Here is a 25,040-nt window from a genome sequence, read left to right on the forward strand (position 1 = left end):
TAAATATCAAACAATAGTCTATACAAGTTCTCTGCCATCAATAATCAGTAAAAGGTTGAAAGTGTAAAAGTTGTAAATTGTGAATTGCCATTTTTACATGCAGGGACTCGAAATTACCTTTAATTTTAGTTTCTTCGTAAATATGTTGATTGTATTTGTTGCGTTAAAATAACAATAACACATTTTGCAGATTTTCCTTTTTCGACCTTTTTTTTGGATACAATTAATCAGACAAGCTGCAAATCATATATTTAAAAATGATGGGACTAAAGAGAACATAAGTTAGAGAGGAATTAAGTCGAAAAAAGTGTAAATCCGCCAATTTGTTGTACTGTTTTCATACTGCAGGTGTACTACACAAATTTGTGCTTTTTAACCTTCTGAACCTCGGAACATAGTTTAAAGAAACATTTTTTCTTGAAAATTATTTAATTTTCTCTGAATCAATCAGCATAAACTTTGAAAAAAGAAGAAATTGTAACGGATATTTTGATGTACAGGTACTGCATATAATTTGTGAACATTTTCATAATTTGTACACGTTTAACTCTTCTTCAGACTCCAAGGGATTGTTCAGAATTAGTACCAGTACAAATGTCGGACGCACAAACGTCGGACAGTACAAACGTTAGACGCACAAACGTCGGACCAGTACAAACGTCGGACTATCAAGTTTCTAGTGAATTGTTAGACACAGTTTACGAATAGTGTTTAAGTTATACTGCTGAAGGTTCTTATTTGACGGGATAAAAACAGGGGGGTAGTGGTGGTGGTGGGGGGGGGGGATATAAATTGCAGAGGAGGGCCGGGGAATAACTCTTGAGAATGGGTTGGTATATAAGAAGTGTAGTATACTGAGACAAAGATCAAGAGTTATTGAATCCAGTAAATTTATGTCAAGAAATTCTTTTATAAACTCTTTATACAGAGTTCTACATTTTCATTTATACTCTTCAGTCAAAACTAACTTCTGAATCTATATATATACTAACTAACTAAAATTTTATTTTCGTTATATCTTTGCAACATTATTATTTAACCTAACAAAATATAAAGTATAAAAATCAAAAGATCTACTACAGGAAGTTGAAAAGATTGAAACATTTTAGTGTGTGGGAAAACCTCACTTACTTAACGTAAAGAATAGAACCATCGAGAAATCATTTGTTCATTCCCAATCCCATCATCCCATCCATTCACATGCACAACATCACTGTTATCCCCTTTATTCCTTCATTTCTTTCATTACTTCATACCATTCCTTCCTCTCATACACCATCCCCCCCATACACATGCACAACATCACTGTTATACCCTTTATTCCTTCATCCCCTTCATTACCTCATACCATTCCTTCCTCTCATACACCATCCCATCCGTACACATGCACAACATCACTGATTTCCCCTTTATTCCTTCATTCCCTTTATTACTTCATACCATTCCTTCCTCTCATTCACCAGCCCACTCCGGTTAATTCCTTTATTTTCAAGTCAATTGTTTTATTTCTTCATGCCCTATCACGGGCAGCTGTAGTTTGTGGTACATTTGAATTTCCGAGCCGGGCATTGGGTAAATAAAGCAGACACTCAATAGGACTAGCCGGTGCAACAATGTTGACGCGGTCAGACTTTAGGTTGAATTTACTTTTACTAAATGGTCAGGCGTGCGTGCTATTCCCACTAAATACCCCTCATATCATTAATCCTTACCTCCTTCACTTTTATATCATAAAGCCTTAATTGTTACAAGTTGAACGCTTCTCATTGACTTTATACTTTTCATCATCATATATACAGTTACAGGCAAAATTTTTCTTTAAAAAAAAACCGACTTGAAGGTTGTCTTTTAAATAAAAAAATATAGCTGAGGCGTGTGTGTGGGTTTGCACTGTGCCTGATTTCCCTCAGACCATGTTAACCTTCTTATTCTTTTTATCTTTCCTCCCGTTACACCAGTAGTTCTCCGCCACAGTATATTAAGACAGTAAAAAATATAAGATAGAAACATAGAAAGCTAAAAAGGGCCTCCTCGAGATGAATTGGCACAAAGTTTTGTTCTACCGGTTCCCAATATATTTTTTTTAAGAAGCGTTGCAAAGTTTTTGTGAAAAAAGTTTGAAAAATAAAAAATTTAAAATTTAAAAATTTTTCAATATGAATTAAAATTAATTTCAATTTAAAAATTAAATTCTAAGACCCTTTTGAAGTAAAAAATAAATAAATAAGCAACCAATTAGAACTTTTTAGTTTAATCAAAAATGGAGGGACTATGCTTGATTTTACCTGATTAACTCCAGTTGACGATATTGAATTCTGTAACCCCTGGCCAACTGTATGAAGGAGATAAACCTATTTCCAAGCAATGTATTCAGGATTAAACCTGGCCTCAAACTTTGCCCCGTAATTCCTTCTAAAGATTTTAATATTAGTCTCTCCTGTATAAAATTTCAATATGTCAGGCTCAGGGATAGGTTGTAGAAGATAATCAATTTAAAATTCAACTACAAGCAGAGTAAACATATTTTGCATTTATAAACAATTTTACAATTTTTAACAAAAATACTTGAAGAGAAAACTAAAAAAACAAGGTCTACAGTTCCTTGAACTGATGACGTAGTTTCTATTTCTATTCTAGAAATCTATCAATGTGCACAGAAAAATCTGCAAAATTTTGAGTTTTACAAATATACAAAGAAAAAATGACCGCTTCAAAAGCCACATTTAAACTCTTACATTGTTGCGAAAAAGCGCCCTGAAAGCATTTTATCATAGATATGATTACATTATAACAGAATAAACCCTTTCAATATTTTGCAATGAAAAAAATAAAAAAGTTGACAAATGAAAAAGAAGAGATGGTTGAAAGGAAATGAAGGTGAATTACTGTTTAACATTTTATAATGGAACTACGGAGAATAAGGAGAATATGGCAAGGGGAAATTTGAAATAGAAATTACTTCAGAGTAAGAGGGGGGGAAAAGAGAAAGGGAAAAAGTGGGGGGAGGGGGATTGAGTCAAATTGTAATAATCGTAAATAAAGAAGAGAATCTGCTGAAAATATTAAAACAAAGTCCCTGGGAAAGGAATATATAGAATATTCCTTAAAATACAGAATAAAGGAACACAAATACTTTCAATGTTAAAAATGAAAATATAAATAAAAAAATCGATTGAAAATTATTCACATTCAGTTATGTTCTATAAAAAAAATAATAATAAAGAACTTGCTTGGAACCTTAAACAGCTCACAACATCAATCCTGATATCATTAAAAATTGTACAGTCCAACATAATAAAAAAGTATTTTAATGCTTTCAAGTCAGATTTTCACTTTTTAATTAAAATAAAACTACAATATTTTCCGTATTATTTAATATATTAAGGTTTAAATGGTAATGCTTTGAATCGGGCAACCCTCTCTTTAACCCAAAAAGGCTGGGGGTTTCCTTGTCCCAGCACTCGCTATGGTTGATTGATTTGTGATTTTTTTTCAAATTTCAGCCAGCCGCCTACCTGAGGATGTATTATTCTTTTAAAAAATGTTGTAATCAAAAAAAATTTCAAAATCGTCCATGTAGGGTTGCGAATTGACGATTTAATTTTGGAGAAATCGCCGTAAGGCCTAAAAAAAGTATTTCAAAAAACTAAATATGAAACACAATTTTCTTTGAAATTTCATGCTGAGTTCACTCAATTACCAATTTTTTAAAACGCCTTTCGGATTTGATTTTAGCATTAAATTTTCAAGAAAATGCTGTATAACATGAAAATAAAAACTAAATTTTTTTTGGTAGCCTTACGGTTAATTCTCAGATATTAAATCGTCAAATCGCAACCCAATGGATGATTTTAAGTGAAAACAATTCCATTTTTGTGCCGCATCTTAAATTTAAGCCGCGGCTAAAATTGTTTAAATTCGCCCTCAGTTCATTTCAACAAGGTTTCTCAAAAGAAAAACCAGATAAATTTGTTTCCCCTTTAACCCCCCCCCCCCCTCTTCCCTAGGTTGTAGAAAGACAGTTCTCATATTTCTGAAAATCCAATATGAAAGTTTAGAAGATCCAATTTGATTGTTTATCTTGACTTCAAAAGAAAAGATAAACACTGTACTCAACCAAGAAAAATCAGAATCACAAAATTGAAAAAAAAAACTTTCCACGAAAAATGCGATATTTTAAATCAAGTATGCAATGATGTTTTTGTAGAAAAACAAAGCATAGTTTTTTGACAAGCTTCCCTCCAAGCTCTCATAGATTTTTTTGTTTTGCCTATCTCTCAGTGCTGACAAGTTATTTCCCTGTATGCTGCTCAGATGTACAGCTACTAAGTTAATTTACATCCCTGACACCCCCACCCTCCCATGAAATCCCCCCTCCAGGTAAAATTTGCAGGATTATTAGGATTAACGTGTAAAGGTCTCATTATTTTTATACTGAAGACCCCTGGATTACAGGGATTACAGGGATTACAGGGATTATAGGGATTAGAATTGAGACAAAGAGAAAAGAAGAGAAATGAAAGTTGAGTTTCAAAGAGAGCTACAGTGATAACCAGAAAACCCCGAAATAGGAAGACGACTTTAAAGAAATTGTTTTACTCGACACTTGTTAAATCACTAATTAAGTAAAATGGGTCTGTTTACACTGAACACTTTCTGTGTCCCAGGATTATTTTTTAAGTCGTCTTCTTATTTCATAGATGTATGGCTATCTCTGTGCTCATGTTGAATTAATGCCATAAACATATCCCATTTTAAACAAAAAATTTAAAAATCCGAAACTACCAAAATTCAAACAATCTTAATACTATTGGACAATTTTTTTTAAAATTTTAATAAAACTGTATTTGGTTAAGAAGTTAAAAAAAGTTATTTTTTGATTTATTTGTTGATACCGCCCCTCTTTCCAATAATGAAAACGTACTATATATAGGTAAATAACTAAAATAAAAGTTTGCTATGGGTATTGAACAGAAAGTGTAATGTTGATAACTTTGAAAGTTTGAAGAGAAGGAAAATATTCTTCAAAGTTTTTTATTTTTATTTTGTTTACTTTCAACTGTTCTAAACTTGGCTTATTTGTTTCAGAATTCTAAACAAAACATTTCATCAAACTTGTAATTGCTTGAACGCATTTGCTTTGAAAGCTCAGCACAGATTCTAAAGAAATTGAGAAATTGTCTAATCCCTATATTTTTTTAACTTAAAGGTGCAAACCTTTGATATTCCAAACTTAGATCATTTCATCTATACCAATATTTTTAGTTAAAAAAATCAAAGGTTTACGAAGGGTTGCGAAGATGTATTACCCCCCCCCCCCTAGTCCAAATGATTATATCCAGTATTGACAGAATTAACAACCCCAACACCCCTCCCTAGAAAATCAACTCCAATAAAAACATGTTTAGCTAGCTCAGGCTATTATTATATTTACACCCTTATTTATCGTCTTTAAAGCAATTATCTACACAGTCGAAAGAAAGCAGAGGAATGCAATTTTAAAAAAGTAGAAAATCTAAAAAAGTACAAGGCCAGCTGAGTTCCATTTCAAAGCCTGAAGGAATTATTTAAAGTAACTACATGTACACGCACCCGCCGAAATACTCCAAAATATATGACCTAAAATTTCTAGGCTGTAGCCTGTAGGTCAAATACTTTTTGAGATATTAAGGATTGAAGTTGAGGAGCTAGATTATATACATGTCCACATATATTTACAATCGATAAGTACCCTTCCATTTATAAACAGGCATATCCATTTCCTCCAAACTCGGGGTACCCTTTGAAGCTTAATCTAAGCAACTTATAAACGAAAATATCGTCAATTTATTACCTTGAAAAAGAAAAATTGAAAATAATCAGTTTTCAGCAAGATAAACTAGAATATCCATGAAGTCCAGAGATGAAAGAAAGTCCAGACAAAAGCTCAAAAAGAAACTCAGAAAGATCTCACATGCCACTTTATAAATTAGAGTCACTAAATTTTAATTTTAAATTTTCATTCCAAATTTAAAATTTGCCATAATATATACGGTTGTTCTATTGTAATTTATTTAAGTCTGTTGTTAAACATTTTAAAACTGTTTTCATTCTATTTTTGTTTTGTTTTCTGAAGGATGTTTTTAACAATTTTCTAAAAAAAATAAGGTTGATCTGACAGGTTGATGGATTAATACTGTTCTCGTAGAAAAATACGATGCAACATTAAGCAATTTCTAAATATTGAAAATGTATTCTTTTAAAAAGAAAAAAAACAAAAATAGAATTTAACATGAGTAAAATTAATGTTCCTAGTTTTTCTAGAACTTTATTTCTTTTTCTATTCTTACAGAAAAGCATACAACTTAATTTCTGAATTGTCGAATAGTTTTTAATTGTATTTTTCATTATTCTTAAATTCTTTCTTACTTTTTATATTCGTTATCTCTAGCTTTATAAACAAAGTTGAACTTAATCTAACTTTTCCCAGTTAAGGAGCCTTACGAGAACATTTTTTTATTTTCCAAACAAGACATAAAAGTTATTCTGTTGGGGATCATGAAGAAAACTTATGGTCTGATTTACAACAGTACCCTTTTCATGTTTTAAGAGGCATGAAGTTTCCTATTTTTCATATAGGGTTTCACTTAAAGTTACGCGCAGATATATGTAAGAAATAGCTTGAATTGAATGCTTTTCAAAATAAAAGCAACGAAATCTTTACCCTATTCCTGCTCGGGAGGGGTGAAGATTTATCCGGTTGTATATTAGATATTGTAGTTCTTCTCAATAGCTCTTAACTTCCATACTAAAAGAATATTCCATAACTCCTCGTTATGATTAAAAGCATAAAATATTTTAATCGTTCGTGAAATTTACTTCAGTTAGACGTGGAGTACGATGTGAAATGTTTTTATCGCAAGATTAACTATAACAAAGTTCTGCAATTCTAAAGAAAAGTTAGATATATCGCAGATAATATTTTATAACAAGAAGAAGGACAATAAAAACTTAAATTGGAGCAGATAATATTTTATAACAAGGAGAAGGACAATAAAAACTTAAATCCGAGCAGATAATATTTTATAACAAGAAGAAGGACAATAAAACCTTAATCCAAGCAGACAATAAAAACTTAAATCCAAGCAGATAATATTCTATAACAAGGAGAAGGACAATAAAAACTTAAATCCAAGCAGATAATATTTTATAACAAGAAGAAGGACAATAAAAACTTAAATCCAAGCATATGATATTTTATAACAAGAAGAAGGACAATATAACCTTAAATCCAAGCAGATAATATTTTATAATAAGGAGAAGGACAATAAAAACTGAAATCCAAGCATATAATATTTTATAACAAGAAGAAGGACAATAAAACCTTAAATCCGAGAAGATAATATTTTATAACAAGAAGAAGGACAATAAAACCTTAAATCCAAGCAGATAATATTTTATAACAAGAAGTAGGGTTTCCAGTTATAATTGCGTAATAAAACTTTAAATCCGAGAAGATAATATTTTATAATAAGGAGATGGACAATAAAACCTTAAATCCGAGAAGATAATATTTTATAACAAGGAGAAGGACAAAAAAACCTTAAATCCTAACGGATAATATTTTATAATAAGGAGATGGACAATAAAAAACTTAAATAAAAATATTCAAGTGCTTTTTAAAAAGTCTTTTGTGGTATAATTAGTGGAGAGAGAAAATTGAAATAAATCAGTAGTTTTGAAGAAGATATCAGAGAGTAACGCTTTCTTTTTTTGAGAAAAAAACATAATGTTGAAAAGTAGAGAACGAAATTTAAGGATATAAAAGAAAAAGTTTGATTGAGTTGAAAAACATTTTAAGAACTGTTTTATTTAAGAAATGAAAAATAGTTTTTTTTTATATATAAATGGCATTACAAAATTAGATTACCTTTTTCTATTATATAACTTTTTTAATTTTTAAAGCTACATTTTTTTCTAAGAAATGCAATAATTTTGATGAGAGGTGTCTATCATTTGTGTATTTTTGTACAAAGATCATGTTGACATCAAGAAACTTTAGTCTATAACTAGAAAGCCCTTTAATTCAGCCGTGGTTAAACCCACTTTAACCCAAGGTAGACCTAGGGTTAAAATCTTAGTTACAATGATTTTACCCATGGGTAAAGTTAACCATGGTTACAAAAATCTGTCGTTTTTGATCAGTTAACCGTGTTTATAATCTGTGAGTTAATTCTACATTTTAAAAGGGGAGTGGGAAACCCTGAACTTAATCAACGAGACTTATAAGGGAATACTAGACGTCAGAAAAAGGCAAACAAGAATTTAGAATATATTTTCCAAATTAATTATACCCGTTTTTTAACTATGTGTATTGTTTTGTATAACTCTTTGGCATAATGTTCTTGATTTAAAACAAATATATTTAATTAGAATGTTTGATTTTTTAAGTGGTGATTTCTAGATTCAGATATATGTAAGAAATAGCTTGAATTGAATGCTTTTCAAAATAAAAGCAACGAAATCTTTACCCTATTCCTGCTCGGGAGGGGTGAGGGATCAACCCCCCCCCATTGTTTTTTTACATAACTAAAAATTTATTGTTCTGTGGCTTTTGAAATTTTCCTCAGGCACAATGCTTGAATGACTACTTTTTCCTGTTACAAACTAAATCTTTGTTTTGACCCACTTTCAGCTGTCAGATTTTGATAATTTTTAGTTTTTTTGGAAAGCCAATGCCATAGGGAAGGGGATTGCACAAGTTTTGCAAATTATTTGCTTACAGCCCGTCAAAAGAAGTTTTCACATTTTTAGTTTTTCTTAATATCTAATTTTCTAAATATCATCATCATTTTTTGAACTTTTTTGCAAACATTTTTATATAAAACTGGATTTTTTGTTGATTCTAAAAGTATTTCATAAGAGCTCTCCAATGATGTATCTTTTTTTCTTTTTCGGATTTAGAGGGGCCCCCCACCGTATCCTGGTTTTCAAGCACCCCAGCATGGGGTTACGGTTTAACACTGTTACTGGGTTAAAGGTTTAAAGATGCAGATTGGAGAAGATACTTTGAAAGTGGAGGTTTACTGGTAAATACTCTCGACCATCATAAGTCTCTGTAATCTAGAGAAGAGGAGAAGGTCAATTTTATGAGACATTGATGTTACGACTTTGCGACCTTGTAGCTTATCTGGTTAGGATTTTATGCACAAGTATAATGAAAAGAAAAGTTGAAATTAAAATATGTTTGAATTTTTAATAAACAAAACAAACAAGAATTTAGAATATATTTTCCAAATTAATTATACCCGTTTTTTAATTAACAATGTATGTGTATTGTTTTGTATAACTCTTTGGCATAATGTTCTTGAAAATATATATTTAATTAGAATGTTTTAGAATTTTTTAAGTGCTGATTTCTAGATTCATCTATTCACCTTTTTGCTACAGGCTTACCCAAAATGTTGAGACTGTAAAGACGACCCAAAAATACAAAAGGCTCATTCTTTGTGGGTAACCCTGCAGCATATATGGTTTTTAAGCCTCAGTAACACGTGTTTCTTTTTTGTCAAATCATTTAGTTTATCCATAAATTAGGAACAAAAGGATCAAATACAATTTTGAGATGTCATATTTAATGAGTTTCTGGTTATCATTAAAGTCTTATCCTTTGTGGGTAACCCGTTATACCTGTATTAAAAGCCTTTCTCCGGGAAAGATGAACACGACATTTTAAAAACTGAAGTGTGAATAATCTAAAATGTAATTTTGTGCAAATATTTGAACAGATAATAGAGGAGGGAGTGAGAGCCAATATTAGAATATAGAATATTCAAACAAAAATAATTCAATAATCCGGGGATGCAAATAATAATCAGAAAACAGGGGCTGGTAAAATACGAAAATTGTTCAAATAATTTCTCGCACTTTAGAGACCAACTATGTTTGTTGAGAGGTATTTTTTTTTTTGTAAAAAACACTAAAGAAATTGCCTATTTAAGTATCATTTATTTAAATTTTTTAATTCTTTAGATATTTTTTACATTTTCTATCTTTATTCCTGCTTTGGGGATATGATTGGAGAAATTTAGATAAAACGAATAAAGCAAATCTTTTTACAAAAGTACAGTTAAACACTAAATAAGCCATACATCGAAAGAATTTATCAAATGTCGTCTTGAAAATTTATCTATGTTTTTTTTTTGTTATTTTACGTAAACATCAGTATTTGCGAAAATAAATAAATTACCATGAATATGTGGGAACAGTTTTAAAGAGCTTAATATAATAATTTATTAAAAAACTAAATATCTGCAACATTCCATTATTGGAAAGTGAAGAATACGACATTTGATGAATTGTTTCGATGTTTGGATTTTAACTGTATAATTTGTCAGATTTCGTCCAATTTTTGCACATTTTGCGTTGAATATTTTGATCATTTCATTTTTTTCAAATTTGTTCACACCTACACAAGGACATGTGAATTGGTACTGAACATGGAGGGTTTAAATCTTAACCCTTTTAACCCTGCCCCTCCCCTGGACCTTAACCCTTTTAACCCTCTCTGTCAACTCTGCCCCTCCCCTCGAACTCAAATTGCATATTGAAGAATATTAGAGTTCCCGGTACGTGATGTACTTTTAAGAGAGGAAACAAGACATCTTCCTTATATGTCATAGATAGGTAGGTAGGTAGATAGATAGATAGATAGATAGATATATAGATAGATAGATAGATAGATAGATAGATAGATAGATAGATAGATAGATAGATAGATAGATAGATAGATAGATAGATATATAGATAGATAGATAGATAGATAGATAGATAGATAGATAGATAAAAAGATAGATAGATAGATAGATATATAGATAGATAGATAGATAGATAGATATATATTGAACTCCATATTAGAACGTGGCTGTAAAATATGAAATCCAATAAAGTTTGTGCTTTGATGTTAGTCAGATATTTTAAAAAGTCTTTAATGTTATCTTTTTTCCTATAAAAGATGAACATATCTGAATCGTGTCTAGAGAAAGAATATTTGATGGAACGTTTTCACCGACCAGGGCATCATGTAACAAATATACTTCACCTTTTTAGAAATAAATTATGAATTTAAATTTACATTTTAAAAGTTTGGTCTCGAATTTTAGGCTTTTAATGTTTTTCTTGCCATTCTTTTATTTTGGTAATTCTTGCCCTTAATTAAATATCTTTTTTTGTTCTTCTTCACTGAAACAATAGTTTCTTCGTATTTATTTTATAAACAAAACATAACAATGTCAGATTTCTCGGATTTTTCCGCTTTCATTGGATGATTTTCATTGGATGATTTTCATTGGATGATTTTCATTGGATGATTTTCATTGGATGATTTTCATTGGATGATTTTCATTGGATGATTTTCATTGGTCGATGATTTTCATTGGGTGATTTTCAAAAATGTAAAAAGTTTTCACTTTTGACCAAACCTAAAACTATTTGTTCCCGATCGGTTCAGCCGTTTCGACGTGGTCCAACAAAGCATATATAAAAAACGACAATCAATAGACGAGCCAAATATACACATTTATAAGGAATAATAATATCTAGATCCCTGAAGAACATCTTTGTCTTTTAGGTGGTGTTACGCGAGCCATGCTGCGTGTAGAAAGTCTGCTTGTCACCCCTGGGTATTTCTGAGTTCTCCCTGAAGATCTGTACGGAATGTATTGTGAAAGAACTAGTTTAGGAACTGTTTACAGTCCGACTGCGCAGACGCAAGATTTCTAGCGGAGTAGTAGTTATATTTATATTCAGTATATGTTTATTCGTTTTGCAAGTATTTTCCGTGTTCAGAATTCTGGGATCACCGTGGTAATTATTTTATATATATCTATGTTTATTGGTTGATTCTAGTATGATTGATGATTATGTATTCGTTTGTTGGTTCCTAGCCACAGTTTTTTAATGCCTGAGTGGATTATTTGTTATATTTGTATGATTTTCACTCAAAGCTTTTTCTGTGGGTTTATTAAACTTGTTTAGANGGTAGAATCCCTAAATTAAGAAGGGAGTCTTACGATCCAATCCTGAGAAATACCACACGGTACATATATTAGGTCTTTAGGGAAATCGCTAAGTAGCGAAACAGGTGGATTTAGTTTAACTTAATTTGGTAAATTGTGGGATTTCCCCAGAATTTAGATAAGCACCCTAACATTAGAATTGTATCAACACAAACACATAAAACAACAAGGAAACTAGCATAAGCTTAAAGGAGGGGGGGGGTGCCACGGTACCAGAGGGAGTTTAAAGGGGAGGGGTGCAGAAGCTTAAAGGAAGGGGGGTGCAAGGATATCAGTGCCCCACCATGAATTCACAAAGTGGAAAGGGCCAGGCCAATTAATTTCGTTAAAAACTGAAAGACATCATGCATAATTGGGACAAAAAATACACTTTGGACCCTTTTCCAATAAATTGTTTACTTATAGATCTTAAACTATATTTAAAAATGTTTTAAAAATAATTTTTTACAAGTTTTCAGTTTTGTTTGTGAAAATATCTAAATATAAAAATAAAACCTGAAAGAATGATATTTAATGTTTCAAAGTTTGTTCAAATTTTTAAAATTTTCGATCAAAATATTTAACTTTTTGAATAAAATGTGTCTCACTCTCCCCCTTCATCTCAATTGTGATATTGAATTCTCAACATTGATGAATTGACAGGAGTAGAGTGGGGGAAACTTACAACTCAAAGTTCTGAAGGGAAAAAATTTAATTTCAAAATTTTTAATAAAAAGTGGTTTTTTTTTTGGTTTTGCTCTGAGTTCACTTACATTATTGCAAAGTACAGACGGAAGTCCAAACAATGAGAATTTTTAAAGTATTTCAACTGTACTTCATTTTGAAATTTATTTATTTTCGTTAAAACATTTTTTTTTCATAATCAAATTGCACAATTTATATTTTCTAGGGTGTACAATAAGTTTTACAAAAAAGTTTTTAGGGGTACTTTTAGGGGTACTTTTAGGGGTACTTTTAGATGTCTCAGCCCTGTGATTTTTTTTTAAAGTCCACTACATCTGTACCGGATAAATTTTTAGCCCGAGGTTGGCGTCAAGTGGATTGTTGTAGTGAAATGAAAGGAGTGTTCTCATGAAGGTGGATTAGCATCGTTGTTACACTCACAGCATATAAATATCTAGAATATTGACCAGGGAAAGAAGACACTTTGAAGGCTCGGTTACACAAAAATAGTGTTGTTAGACGATGTAAAAACCAAGCAGAACCCTAAAGCATGATCCAGACCAATTTTAAAACGATTTTATGAACTTTAATGGTAGTTTAATGGGGTTAAGAAGGAAAAAATTAATATTTAATCCTAAACAGGCTGGAGGGGGGGGGGCTTTTTGGCGCCCCTCCCCCCCCCTGTAGTTTTTTTTATGTCCTAGTACTCTCATTTTTGATACTATCACCGTGACATTTTGTGAATTTTAATGAAAATTAATTTAAAGGATTTTTTGTTAAAACTTTTTTCTAAAATTTATACTTATCTTTGCAACCAGCTGATGTAAATTTTAATATTATATATATAAAATTGGTCTCATATTTAGTGTGGGACCTCGCCCTAAAAGCCTAGTCTGTATATATATATGTTGCGTATATTTCTGTCTATGTATATGTATCTAATAAACGCCAAAGCATCTAAAGCGATAGGGAGGGGGTGGGGGGGATAAAGATGCGAGGATGAAAGATAGAGAGAGAGCTCAGGAGAGGATAAGGATATTAGAAGAGTGAAAAAGTATTATATATATTTCATATTTGTAAGATTGACTTCGTGCTCAATATTGAGATTTGCGTGAGTGACAATTTGAAGAAATTGTCGTTTCCTTGAATCTCAGAGACAATCTTCTGCAAGCAAAATATACGTATGCATGATAAATAAAGCAATCATTTCAGCATTTTGTTGCTAATCCAGGTCCGAGCCTTACGTAAGTGATAACAATACACAATACACATATTTCGTGGATTTTATGTTTTCATTTGCGATTTTTCTAAATTTTTTAAAATCTAAATAATTTTGAAACATTTTATTAGATTTAGACTGGCCTTAATTCTTAAATGGGGTCATGTGGGTCACCACTAAATAACGATTCGGCCATATTGACGTTTTTTGGGTTAAAAAACAGACATGGCAAACATATCTAGGCAATTGAGAGTTTCAATTTACAAATCGTTAAAAACTGTAATTGTGAATTGCGAGTGTATCTTCATATTCCTTTTGTAAAAAAAATATGGCGGAATGTTGGACCTAGGACAAGAGGTGAAGAGAAGAGGGGAAGGGGGGATATTTGCGCGAATAAATATATAAAATACACGCATTGTATTCACGCACACCAGTAGTTGAGCGCATGGATAGGAGAATGAAGGGAACATCATATCTTATTCATCTTCTTGTTCTTCTTCTAGGTTCATTCTTGTCAATATATAATTATTCAATGTAAAGGAATTGAGTCTTTGCCACAAACTCAACATTTCTAATCTCTATATCTATATAATGTAATCTAATGTGCACTTCATTGGGTTAAAAACTGAATTCCTGTATCATATCATGGGGATCTAGAGAATAGTTGTTTAAGTTTTAGTTTTTAACTAGTTTTTGATTTATTTGACATAAAAAAACGAACATATTTTTTTTAAATAACTAAGCATCAACAAGGGACTTCTGGGGACCCCAGTTATTTTGAATATATTGATGAAATAATTCAATTATTGTGAATATTTTTGTATCAATTGATTGTCTTGATGTATTGATTGTTAGATTAATTGATTTATTGATCGATTTGATAAATTAATCAAATGATTGTTGGGTTGATTTATTAATCGATTTATTGATTGATTGTTTGATTTATTGAATAATTGATTAATTCATCTAACACAGGCTGTTGTATATTTGGTGTGACTAAAGGAGATCTTTCAAGTTATGGATCTCCAGGTTCTACTGGAGATCATGATCATGATCATCAGAACATGGACGAGTATACAGGAGGACAAACTGATTCAGGTACAGTGTTCGACGATTATAGCATTACGATGAAGACGACCTTTCCATTAAAGTTTTGATTTCTTAAAGCTTTTTTCCAATTACAAGTGAACAAAAAGAAGCTGTAAAGTTGATAAATTCTTTTTGTTTACATTTTTGTATGAATCCATGTTGTTTGAATTTTTGAAAGTATAGTAAATATCAAAATAAAAATTTGTCTTCATTGTATTGATAAATATGACGATGACTGTAGGTGAAAGGGTGTTCAAATAATCTTGCCAATTTTTAAATGTCTGTTTGTCGTATATATTTTTAACTTAAAAAATTAACATTTTTAATTTAACAAGAAAATCAAAGATTTGTAACAAACTCAAACTTTCTAATCCCTTTGCCTGATGGTGCAAACTGCAAGCCAACGAGGGTCATAGTAAACCTTTGATATTTCAAACTTAGATTTTTATAGACATCAAAATTCATAGTTTTAATAGCTAAGGTTTACAACATCGAATCGAGTTGCAAAATTATAAAGAATTAGAAAATCAGACTCAATTTCGTTCTAAATTGCAAGTCCAAATGCGTATAAGAATTTACATTTTTACCAGATCGCTAATTTTTGAACATTCACGATGAGAACACATGTTCTTCTTGTAAGTGATGAGAAGCATAATTATTCCTTTGTTGCAGTCCCTGTGGGTGAAATATTCAAATTTCGGATCAGCTCAACAATTTGATATGAGAAAGCTTTAATGAAAGGACTGAAATTGCGCATTTTTTACAGGACTGTTTTCAGATTTTCTCTTTTATATTAAAAAGAGTTCATATTTAATTCTGACAAAATCTTTTAACATACAAATGACTAATATGACTGATAGTAAAAAATTAACAAGATTTTTATATTTGTATGAGCACCAGAAAAAAAGTTTATCTGTTTCATGCAAATAAATTAAATCTTTGTCAAATAATTGTCTAATATATATCTTTACAATCCTATGTCGCAGACTTTATATGTTTAAAACTATAAATTCTGATCCAAGTTTAAAATATCAAAAGTTTACACCATCTGTATATATTATCAAAAAGAAGAAAAAGAGTCATTATTACGGAAACCCAAGAATGTTGTTAATATTGTACCAATAAAAAAAAATGAGACCAAAACATACAATTGCTGTGAATATTATTTATCATCACTTGAGTCTAATAGACGTCCTCTTTTTCGCGAGTTTTTGGGTCACACTGTATAAAATCGTATATGAAGACAAATTTTATTCCCATGTGTACTGGGGGACCCTGTATCAAGTACTAGGAAGGTATTGTGAAAGGTTTGGATGAATATTATCTGAATTGTATTCAGATAACTAAAGGTCTAGGATGCTGTACACTGAATTATATCTAAGAATAGCTGTATAGTTTTTAAAAAATAAGATTGGATCAGATTTGACAAATAGTGAGATATATAACCTTGTAGTCCTAGTTGAACCTATTCTCTTTCGTAGTCCTAGTTGAACCAATTCTCTTGTGCACCGGTTAAACTTGAAAATAAGTGTTTCAATTTAAATCTCTGAACGTAGTTTAAGCTTAGCTGGAAAATTTGTGTTTTCCGAGATCAATGTTTGATCCTGATCTTTCATTAATCTATAGATCCAAAACTCGAGATCAAACAAACACAAAAGTTTCCGACTCTTGTCATATTTAGCTTTTATTAAATAAAGCACAAATTTATTATAAGAACATTTTATATTTGACTAAAATGAAATCGAATTAAAGGAATTTGAAATATGACAAATGCATTCTGGAGCCTGCTAATAATAAAAGAATCCCCGAGTGTTTAAAAGCTATAAGAAAAAAAAATATCTAATTTTTTAAATGACTTTTTAGTTTAAATGAATTTGTACTAAATTTACAATTACTCTTTCCTTTTTATCAATGTATACAAACTTTTACAAGACTACCTGTAATACTTATTAACGTTTTTAAAGCTTTTTAACTAAATATACCATGGGGGATGATAGTTCTCTACCTGTGTGCTCAGTTAGCTGTACTGTACGCTTACAACTGTTTACTAATATTGATATACTATAGGTTAGACCAGAATCAACTTATAATAAACAAATATTCAGTACGCTCTCGGTGTAGTTTATGTCCTATTAAATTAGTAAAGGATTAGCGTACATCATCACTTTATACACTATAACCTCGATGAAATATACCGAGTTATATGAACAAAGCATATTGCACATATCAATTTGACAGGTTTCCAGCCATTTTTCTAATGTGAATTGTGTTAAAATGTTTCATGATCACATATTATATAAGTGTATATTTGCATTTTTACCAAATCAAATGAATCTGCATTATCTTGTTATTGGGTTAAACCCTAANGGGGGGGTGGTGAGGCAACCTATTGTTTACTTATATCCTGAAATTACTTAAGTAAAATGATGTAAAGTAAGCCTACCATTTTTTTTTTAATAATCCACGGATCAATGAACGCAGTTTTGACAACAAATATATCTCAAAATATTTAAAATTAAACAACGTTTTTCTAGCAAACTACTCATTGAACTGTCCTAAAAAAAGTCTAAACTTAACTAGTCATAAAAAGTTAGCCTATAATCATGCATAGCATCTCCACATTTTTCTTAAAACTTTTTTTTTGGTCTATGATTTTCTAAATATTATTTCAGGCAGCTTCGGCGGAAACAGTTTTGGGGTTGGCAGGTAACTATATGGCATTAGATTAATGATGATTCTTTCGGAAATTTTAATGTTTAATTAATTTTAGTCAGAGTGGTATTGGAGGAAATAATGGAAACGGAGGAGGTTTTGGTAATGGAGGAAACTTTGGAAATGGAGGGGGAAATTTTGGTAGTGGAGGAGGAGGTACCGTAAATGGAGGAGGTTCCGGAAATGGAGAAGGAAACAGTCAAGATGGTATGATGAGTTTAGAAGACAGTATTCCTGGAATTCCTGGCCAGGATTATCCCATTTATGCTATGGTCCAGGAAACTGGGTTCAGTTGCTCTGGAAAGGTACTAAAAATCTTCGAAAAATTTGGCCTGTCAACTTAATTCTGCATAGATAATTGGAATCCATAATGTGCATGACGGTTTAAATCTAAAATGAGTATGACGGTTTAAATCTAAAATGAGCATGAAGGTTTAAATCTAAAATGAGCATGAAGGTTTAAATCTAAAATGAGCATGAAGGTTTAAATCTAAAATGTGCATTCGACGGTTTAAATCTAAAATGAGCATGAAGGTTTAAATCTAAAATGAGCATGAAGGTTTAAATCTAAAATGAGCATGATGGTTTAAATCTAAAATGAGCATTCGACGGTTTAAATCTAAAATGAGCATAAAGGTTTAAATCTAAAATGAGCATGACGGTTTAAATCTAAAATGTGCATGAAGGTTAAAATCTAGAGTGTGCATAAAGGTTTAAATCTAAAATGAGCATGAAGGTTTAAATTTAAAATGTGCCTGAAGGTTTAAATCTAAAATGTGCATGAAGGTTTAAATCTAAAATGAGCATGACGGTTTAAATCTAAAATGTGCATGAAGGTTTAAATCTAGAATGTGCATGAAGGTTTAAATCTAAAATGTGCATGAAGGTTTAAATCTAAAATGAGCATGACCGTTTAAATCTAAAATGAGCATGAAGGTTTAAATCTAGAATGTGAATGAGGATTTAAATCTAGAGTGTGCATGAAGCTTAAATCTAGAATGTGCATGAAGGTTTAAATCTAGAATGTGGATGAAGGTTTATATCTAGAATGTGCATGAAGGTTTAAATCTAGAATGTGCATTAAGGTTTAAATCTAGAATGTGCATGAAGGTTTAAATCTAGAATTTGCATGAAGGTTTAAAACGGCTGTAGATATATTTTCAAGAATCTCTCCATTTAAAGAGTGTCATTCTTTATTCACAAACTGTTCTTTGTCATTTTTTCCCCTTTTCTGTCAACGGTCAGGGTCAAAATTGGCACAATAGACGGAAAGCACATGTTTAGAAAAAAAACAATATATAAAATAATTACTTTTTTAATTACACTGCGCCATATGTAGATGCTAAAAGAAAATATAGACAAAAAATAACGATCCACAAACATTAATTTGACCAGTGAAATAATGTGTATATTCCCTTTAATGAAAAAATAATTAGAATGTCTCCCCTGTATGACGAACTCATCTATGGCAAACATTATAAAAAGAGACGGTCATATTAATGTGACAAAGATTGTACAACTTTGTGACTTCGTAGCTCCTCCTAATGATGCACTTTCATTGTATTTTAACATTTTTCAACATTACTTTACATATTCAAACGTATTTTTATTGTATATAAAAGTAATTTAACGGTGTGAAGTTTGCTGGGGATCCAGTTTGGATTTTACAAACAAGTATGGAATAAGCATATTTTCCCATAACAAATTGTTTGTCAGGTAGCTGGTGGGTATTATGGTGATGCTGGAGCTGAATGCCAAGTGTTCCATATCTGTGCTGGAGGTCCTAATGGAGAACTGATCAACTATAATTTCCTCTGTCCTAATGGAACAATATTCAACCAGGGACATATTTTTCAACATTGTTTACATTGATTGAAATCAAAATGGAAAATTTGCCTCAAACTCTAGTTTTTTATTCTTTTTCAACATGATTAAGCAATTGTCATTTCAAACTTTGACTTTTGAATAAATCAAAGTCAAACTATTTGCTTTTTATTCCTTATTAGCATTTAGACTTTTAAAGCTTCGATTTTTAAAGGCTTTATCTGAACTCCACACATAGTGTTGACCATTGTAATTTATCTAAATCAAAAGTTGACAGCTCTGAAAATTAAATGAAATTGTTTAGTGTAGCTTTTATGTTTTCAACCTAAATATATTTGATATTTCAGATTTTTGATTATTTTTACCTTAAAAATTTAGTGCTTTCAAAAAACAACAATTTTCTAATCTAATTTAATTTAAAAATCTTTTAAAAGAGTAACAAACCATGGCAGTTTATCTAGTTATTATGAAATTTTGTCCGGAAGCTTTTGAAAAAAATGTCTTGACTGTTAAGCAATACTTCATCTGTGATTGGTGGTTTAACGTAGACTGTGCTTTGACGGAGTCCCTGTATACCAGGAATGATGAGATAGCGGCAGCAGCAGATGGTATAGATGCCAGCAATAAAGCATCAAACAACAATCAAGGTTCTGGAAATGGTGATTCTGGTTTCAATAATAATAGAGAAAATGGAGGGAATCGGGGTAACGGAGGCAATATCGGAAATGGAGGCAATAGAGGCACTGGAGGTAATGGAGGCAAGGGGGCTGGAGGTAGCGGGGGAAAGGGTGGAAATCAAGGAAATCGACCCAGCTCTGTTGGTTCTGGATATGGATCTCCAGTTGAAGATTATGATGGGGATACAAGTATCTCCGACTATACGGATTCGTCTCCTTTAACCAGCTACAGAATCCCAAACTATTGAAAGTTTAATATGGCATTTAGATACCCATGAGGTGGAGTGAGGAACGGGTTGGAACTAGAGTTAGAGAAACAAGGGAAATTGATAGAGATGTGCTCGTTAAATTTTTTTTCTCAATTCATTCGTTAATCGTGAACGACCCATTTCGTTCGTTTTTTCAATTTTTTCAAATATACTATTCGTTCATTCTCAAAATTATCAATTTCGTTCATCTTCTCACTATACGATCATTTAGTAAATCGTTTTATCTTCAAAAAAATTGTTAGTTCATTTGTGAAAAATCGTTTGTCCAATGAAAACTTTCGTTTTTTTAAGTTTGTCCCAAAAATTTCTACTCAGTAGAAAAATTTGTTCGTTCAGCTAGTAAAGTTAGACCTAAAACATTTTGTTAATTAAAAAAATCACGATGTCCATCTCTTGAAATGGGCGTTCTGACAAGCTCCCACACAAGCCTCTGAATATGTAATAGATAGAAGCATTACGTTATGTATTCTGTGATATAATAATTACTTAGATTATTTAATTATTCAATCCAAATAAAATATCTAGTTATATAAAAGCTGTATTATTAATTTATCAAAATATGGCCAAATGTACGTCTATTTTTATGCATCCTTATCACAGTGATGCGTCTACTTTCCGAGTATAATGTAGGCTAGCAGGATAATGGAGAGAAGTAAACCCAACTATGTAGCATTTTCATTATGATATTAATAATCTATATAATAAAACAAGACATTTATATATATGTTCCCTATAGCCGACCAAACGGCTAGACCGAATGGGCTGATTTGTTTAAGGAAACCCATGGGTAGGCCGGGGGTTAAATAGTATAAACAAAATCAATTTTTTTCAAAAATCGAAATTTGATTTAAAATAATTCCATAGGCAACCCCGAGCACTTCAGCTAGTTATTAATATAACAAAAATCATTAAAGAAAAGTCGAAAAAAGTATACAGTAAAAAATTTAAAGTTAGAAATAATAATGTGTTCATTAAAAATCTTTCTGAATAGATTTTTTGTTGTAAATTTCATTTCTTTCATTAATTCGTTTCATTGTTTTTGTTTGTTTATTTCGTTTAATCCATCCTATAAATTCATTATATAATACTATACTAGTAGTAAATGCCCTACTTCATGAGGGTTTCTCAAACCCGTATCTATCCAGGTACAACTTAGTTTCACTTAGCTATCAATGTCTAAACCTTGTCTTGTAAGCTATTAACGTCAGTCGGACACTAGCTCGTAAACTATCAATGACAAACCAAAGGGCACAATCTAGTAAGCTATCAAAGTCAACAGGACACTAGCTCATAACTATCAATGCCAAACCAATGGGCATGATCTTGTAAGCTATCAAAGTCAACAGGACACCAGCTAATAACTGTCAATGCCACACCAATGGGCATGATCTTGTAAGCTATCAAAGTCAACAGGACACTAGCTCATAACTATCAATGCCAAACCAATAGGCATGATCTTGTAAGCTATCAAAGTCAACAGGACACTAGGTGGTAACTATCAATGCCAAACCAATGGACACGATCTTGTAAGCTATTGATGTCAACTAGACACTATGCTTGTAAACTGTAATGCCAAAATAATTGGTACCATCTCGTAAGCTATCATTGTCAGTTAGACACTAGCTCGTAAACTATCAATGACAAACCAAAGGGCACGATCTCGTAAGCTATCAAAGTCAACCAGACACTAGCTCATAACTATCAATGCCAAACCAATGGGCATGATCTTGTCAGCTATCAATGTCAACAGAACACTAGGTGGTAACTATCAATGCCATACCAATGGGCATGATCCTGTAAGCTATTTATGTCAACTGGACACTAGGTGGTAACTATCAATGCAAAACTAATGGGTAGGATCCTCAACTTGTTTGTTAAAACAAGGAACGATTACTCTCTCGCAGTATTCAGTAGGGAGTCTTTATATCAACTGATTTGTATTTAGGTATCTATGGTACAAGTTAATATTAATCGACGTTATTACAAGCTTTTCGTTGACATATATATATACAATGAAGTTAAATGTACGTATTTGCAAAATTAGCACAATTTCACAATTACACGATATTTATTACATACTAATATATACTATTCATTGTATAATAATCTGACCAATTTCATTCTTGTCATCTTTTTTTCAACCTTTTGATCCTAGTTATTCCTTGATACAGTGTATCCTGAAATAGGATCAGATAAACACGAATCCAATCCAAACTTTCCAGATTCTATAGATTCTTCTACTGAAGAAATCTTAAATCGGAATTTCAATTTAACAAATGCTAAAGATTAGTTTTCTTCAATACAGAAAGCAGACTGTCACAAAAAAATGGTTTTAAGAAGAAAACAAAATTAAATGAAAAAAGGAAGATTTTAGCAATGAAAATAGTATTAACCCTATAAAAGTGGAATGGTAATTTGTTGTTTCCTAGTTAAGAAAATGAATATGCTTTGACACTAAGGGGGGGGGGGNAAAATAATCAAAACTTGAAATGTAAATTATCCAATTTATAAAATGTATTGAAATTCTGGTTAAAAGGGTTGAAACTAATCTTAGTTTGAGTGTTGAGGATGCTTCAGAGTTTTCCTGGAAACTCATTCAACTCATTTTACACTTTTCTCCCCCCTGGCAGGATTAAACATGGGTTTTAAACTTGAACAATTGAGTTCAAGAGAATATTCTTAATTACTTTGGAACTCTTCAGTTCCTTCGTAGGAATCTCAATACATATTGGAGTTGAATGAGAATGAGTCGTCTTCAGCTACGCAGCATTTATTTAACAAGAAAAAAATCAATTGTAAATGCCCTTTAAACGTACTAAGGCAAAATCCTGTTCTGTTTTTGGCTGTACGTATTTGGATTGAATCTAAGTGAATTTTAATTCAGATATCTACATATTTTTTTCGGATTACATTACTCTAATTACATTGCCAGAATGTATCAAAAACAATCTCAAAGGACATTTCGATCATAAAATGATAGATATGACTGTCTTTTATTTAGGAAATAAAGAAATTAAAGAAATTTTGATTGGATACGAGAAATTAGTTTCTGTTTTTAATAATTTGATGCTTCTTTAATTTTATTGTCAATATTGCTCAGAAATTGGTCTTTGATCATATGACATTTTCCATTTATTAGATTTTAAATTAATTTCTGTATGGAATCAAATCTATGATAGTGTCTGATTTCCTTTTAAGATTTGATAGACACAATATTCTACAATTCATATATTTTGCTGAACAGGAAGTTTTAAAAAGTTTCAGAATTTTTGGTGAGGTTTTTATTTTGATCTTTTTATAAATGTTGGATTGAAAGTTTGACTTGATTTATTAAACAAGTTAGAAAGACAAATTTGAAATGTTGAATCCAAGAATTCTAAGAAAATTAATCATCTTTTTGAGCAAACTTTTTCCTACAAATTCAAAATATTAAAAATCTTTTATAAAATAAATTCTAGATTTATTTTGTGTAGATAAGCTAAATTACTCTAAAAACTAGACACACAGGTTTTCAATCATTTTTAAAGTAAATTCCTTAAAATTATGTGACCATCAATATTTGAAAGAAAAAATCATAAAAGGATTCAGGTATATCTTCAATCATTTTCAACTAGTGAATAGCGCAACAACTGTAAGGACAAAAATAAGTAAAATTTGTGAGACTTATTAATATCTTGAAAAACATGAAAAACTGTCAAAAAATGAGGTGGGGATAAAAAATGTTAAAAAATGAGGAAGGGATAAAAAATGTAAAAAATGAGGTGGGGATAAAAATGTTAAAAAATGAGGTGAGGATAAAAAATGTTAAGAAATGAGGTGAGGATAAAAAATGTTAAAAAATGAGCTGAGGATAAAAAATGTTAAAAAATGAGGTGGGGATAAAAAATGTAAAAAATGAGGTGGGGATAAAAAATTTTAAAAAATGAGGTGGGGATTAAAAATGTTAAAAAATGAGGTGGGGATAAAAAGGTTTAAAAAATGAGGTGGGGATGAAAAATGAGGTGGGGATAACAAAAAATTCAAAATGTAGTGGGGAAGAAAAATGTAAAAAAATGAGGTGGGGATAAAAAACTTTTTATTAATGAGCTGTAATGATATACTAAAAATGAGTTGGAATATTGAAATAAAAATGGTGGCAGATTATGCAGATGTAGACCCATGAGTTTATGAATACTCAACAGAGTTTATGAATTTACAGCTTAAAGAGGAAACCAGACAAGGGAAAGTGCATGAAAGCCAATGTCAAATCATAAGAAAAAAGCACAAAACTAGCTTACTAGCTCGTTTTGAAACTATCTTTGATGACTTTTTAAATTTGTATGATTTTTGGAATTCTCTTTAAGTTCTGTTTTATGTTGAGGAAAATAGTTAACGCTATTTTATTATTCTGCTACATTAGGAATATAAAGAGAAATAAAAAGATTCAGTGGAAAAAGAAAGGTCCAGACCAAGGTTAAAATGCAAGGAAAGTTTATTGCAGTTGCGTATTCTCTGTGTATATATTGAAATCAGTTCTCTCTGGGCGGTATTT

At 31.0% G+C, this 25,040-nt stretch overlaps 1 protein-coding gene across 1 annotated transcript; it reads left to right on the top strand.

Moving 5' to 3' along the window:
- Window positions 1–14,167: 14,167 nt before the first annotated feature.
- On the top strand, window positions 14,168–21,016 carry LOC111708336 (keratin, type I cytoskeletal 9). The gene is made up of 6 exons (XM_023481669.1): window positions 14,168–14,441; window positions 14,914–15,036; window positions 17,700–17,733; window positions 17,798–18,044; window positions 19,456–19,581; window positions 20,078–21,016. The coding sequence occupies exons 1-6, from the start codon at window positions 14,384–14,386 to the stop codon at window positions 20,486–20,488; spliced, it is 999 nt and encodes a 332-aa protein (XP_023337437.1). The 5' UTR covers window positions 14,168–14,383; the 3' UTR covers window positions 20,489–21,016.
- Window positions 21,017–25,040: the final 4,024 nt, after the last annotated feature.

This window comes from Eurytemora carolleeae, unplaced genomic scaffold (assembly GCF_000591075.1).
Source record: "Eurytemora carolleeae unplaced genomic scaffold, Eaff_2.0 scaffold871, whole genome shotgun sequence".
In the NCBI taxonomy this organism is placed as follows: domain Eukaryota; kingdom Metazoa; phylum Arthropoda; class Copepoda; order Calanoida; family Temoridae; genus Eurytemora; species Eurytemora carolleeae.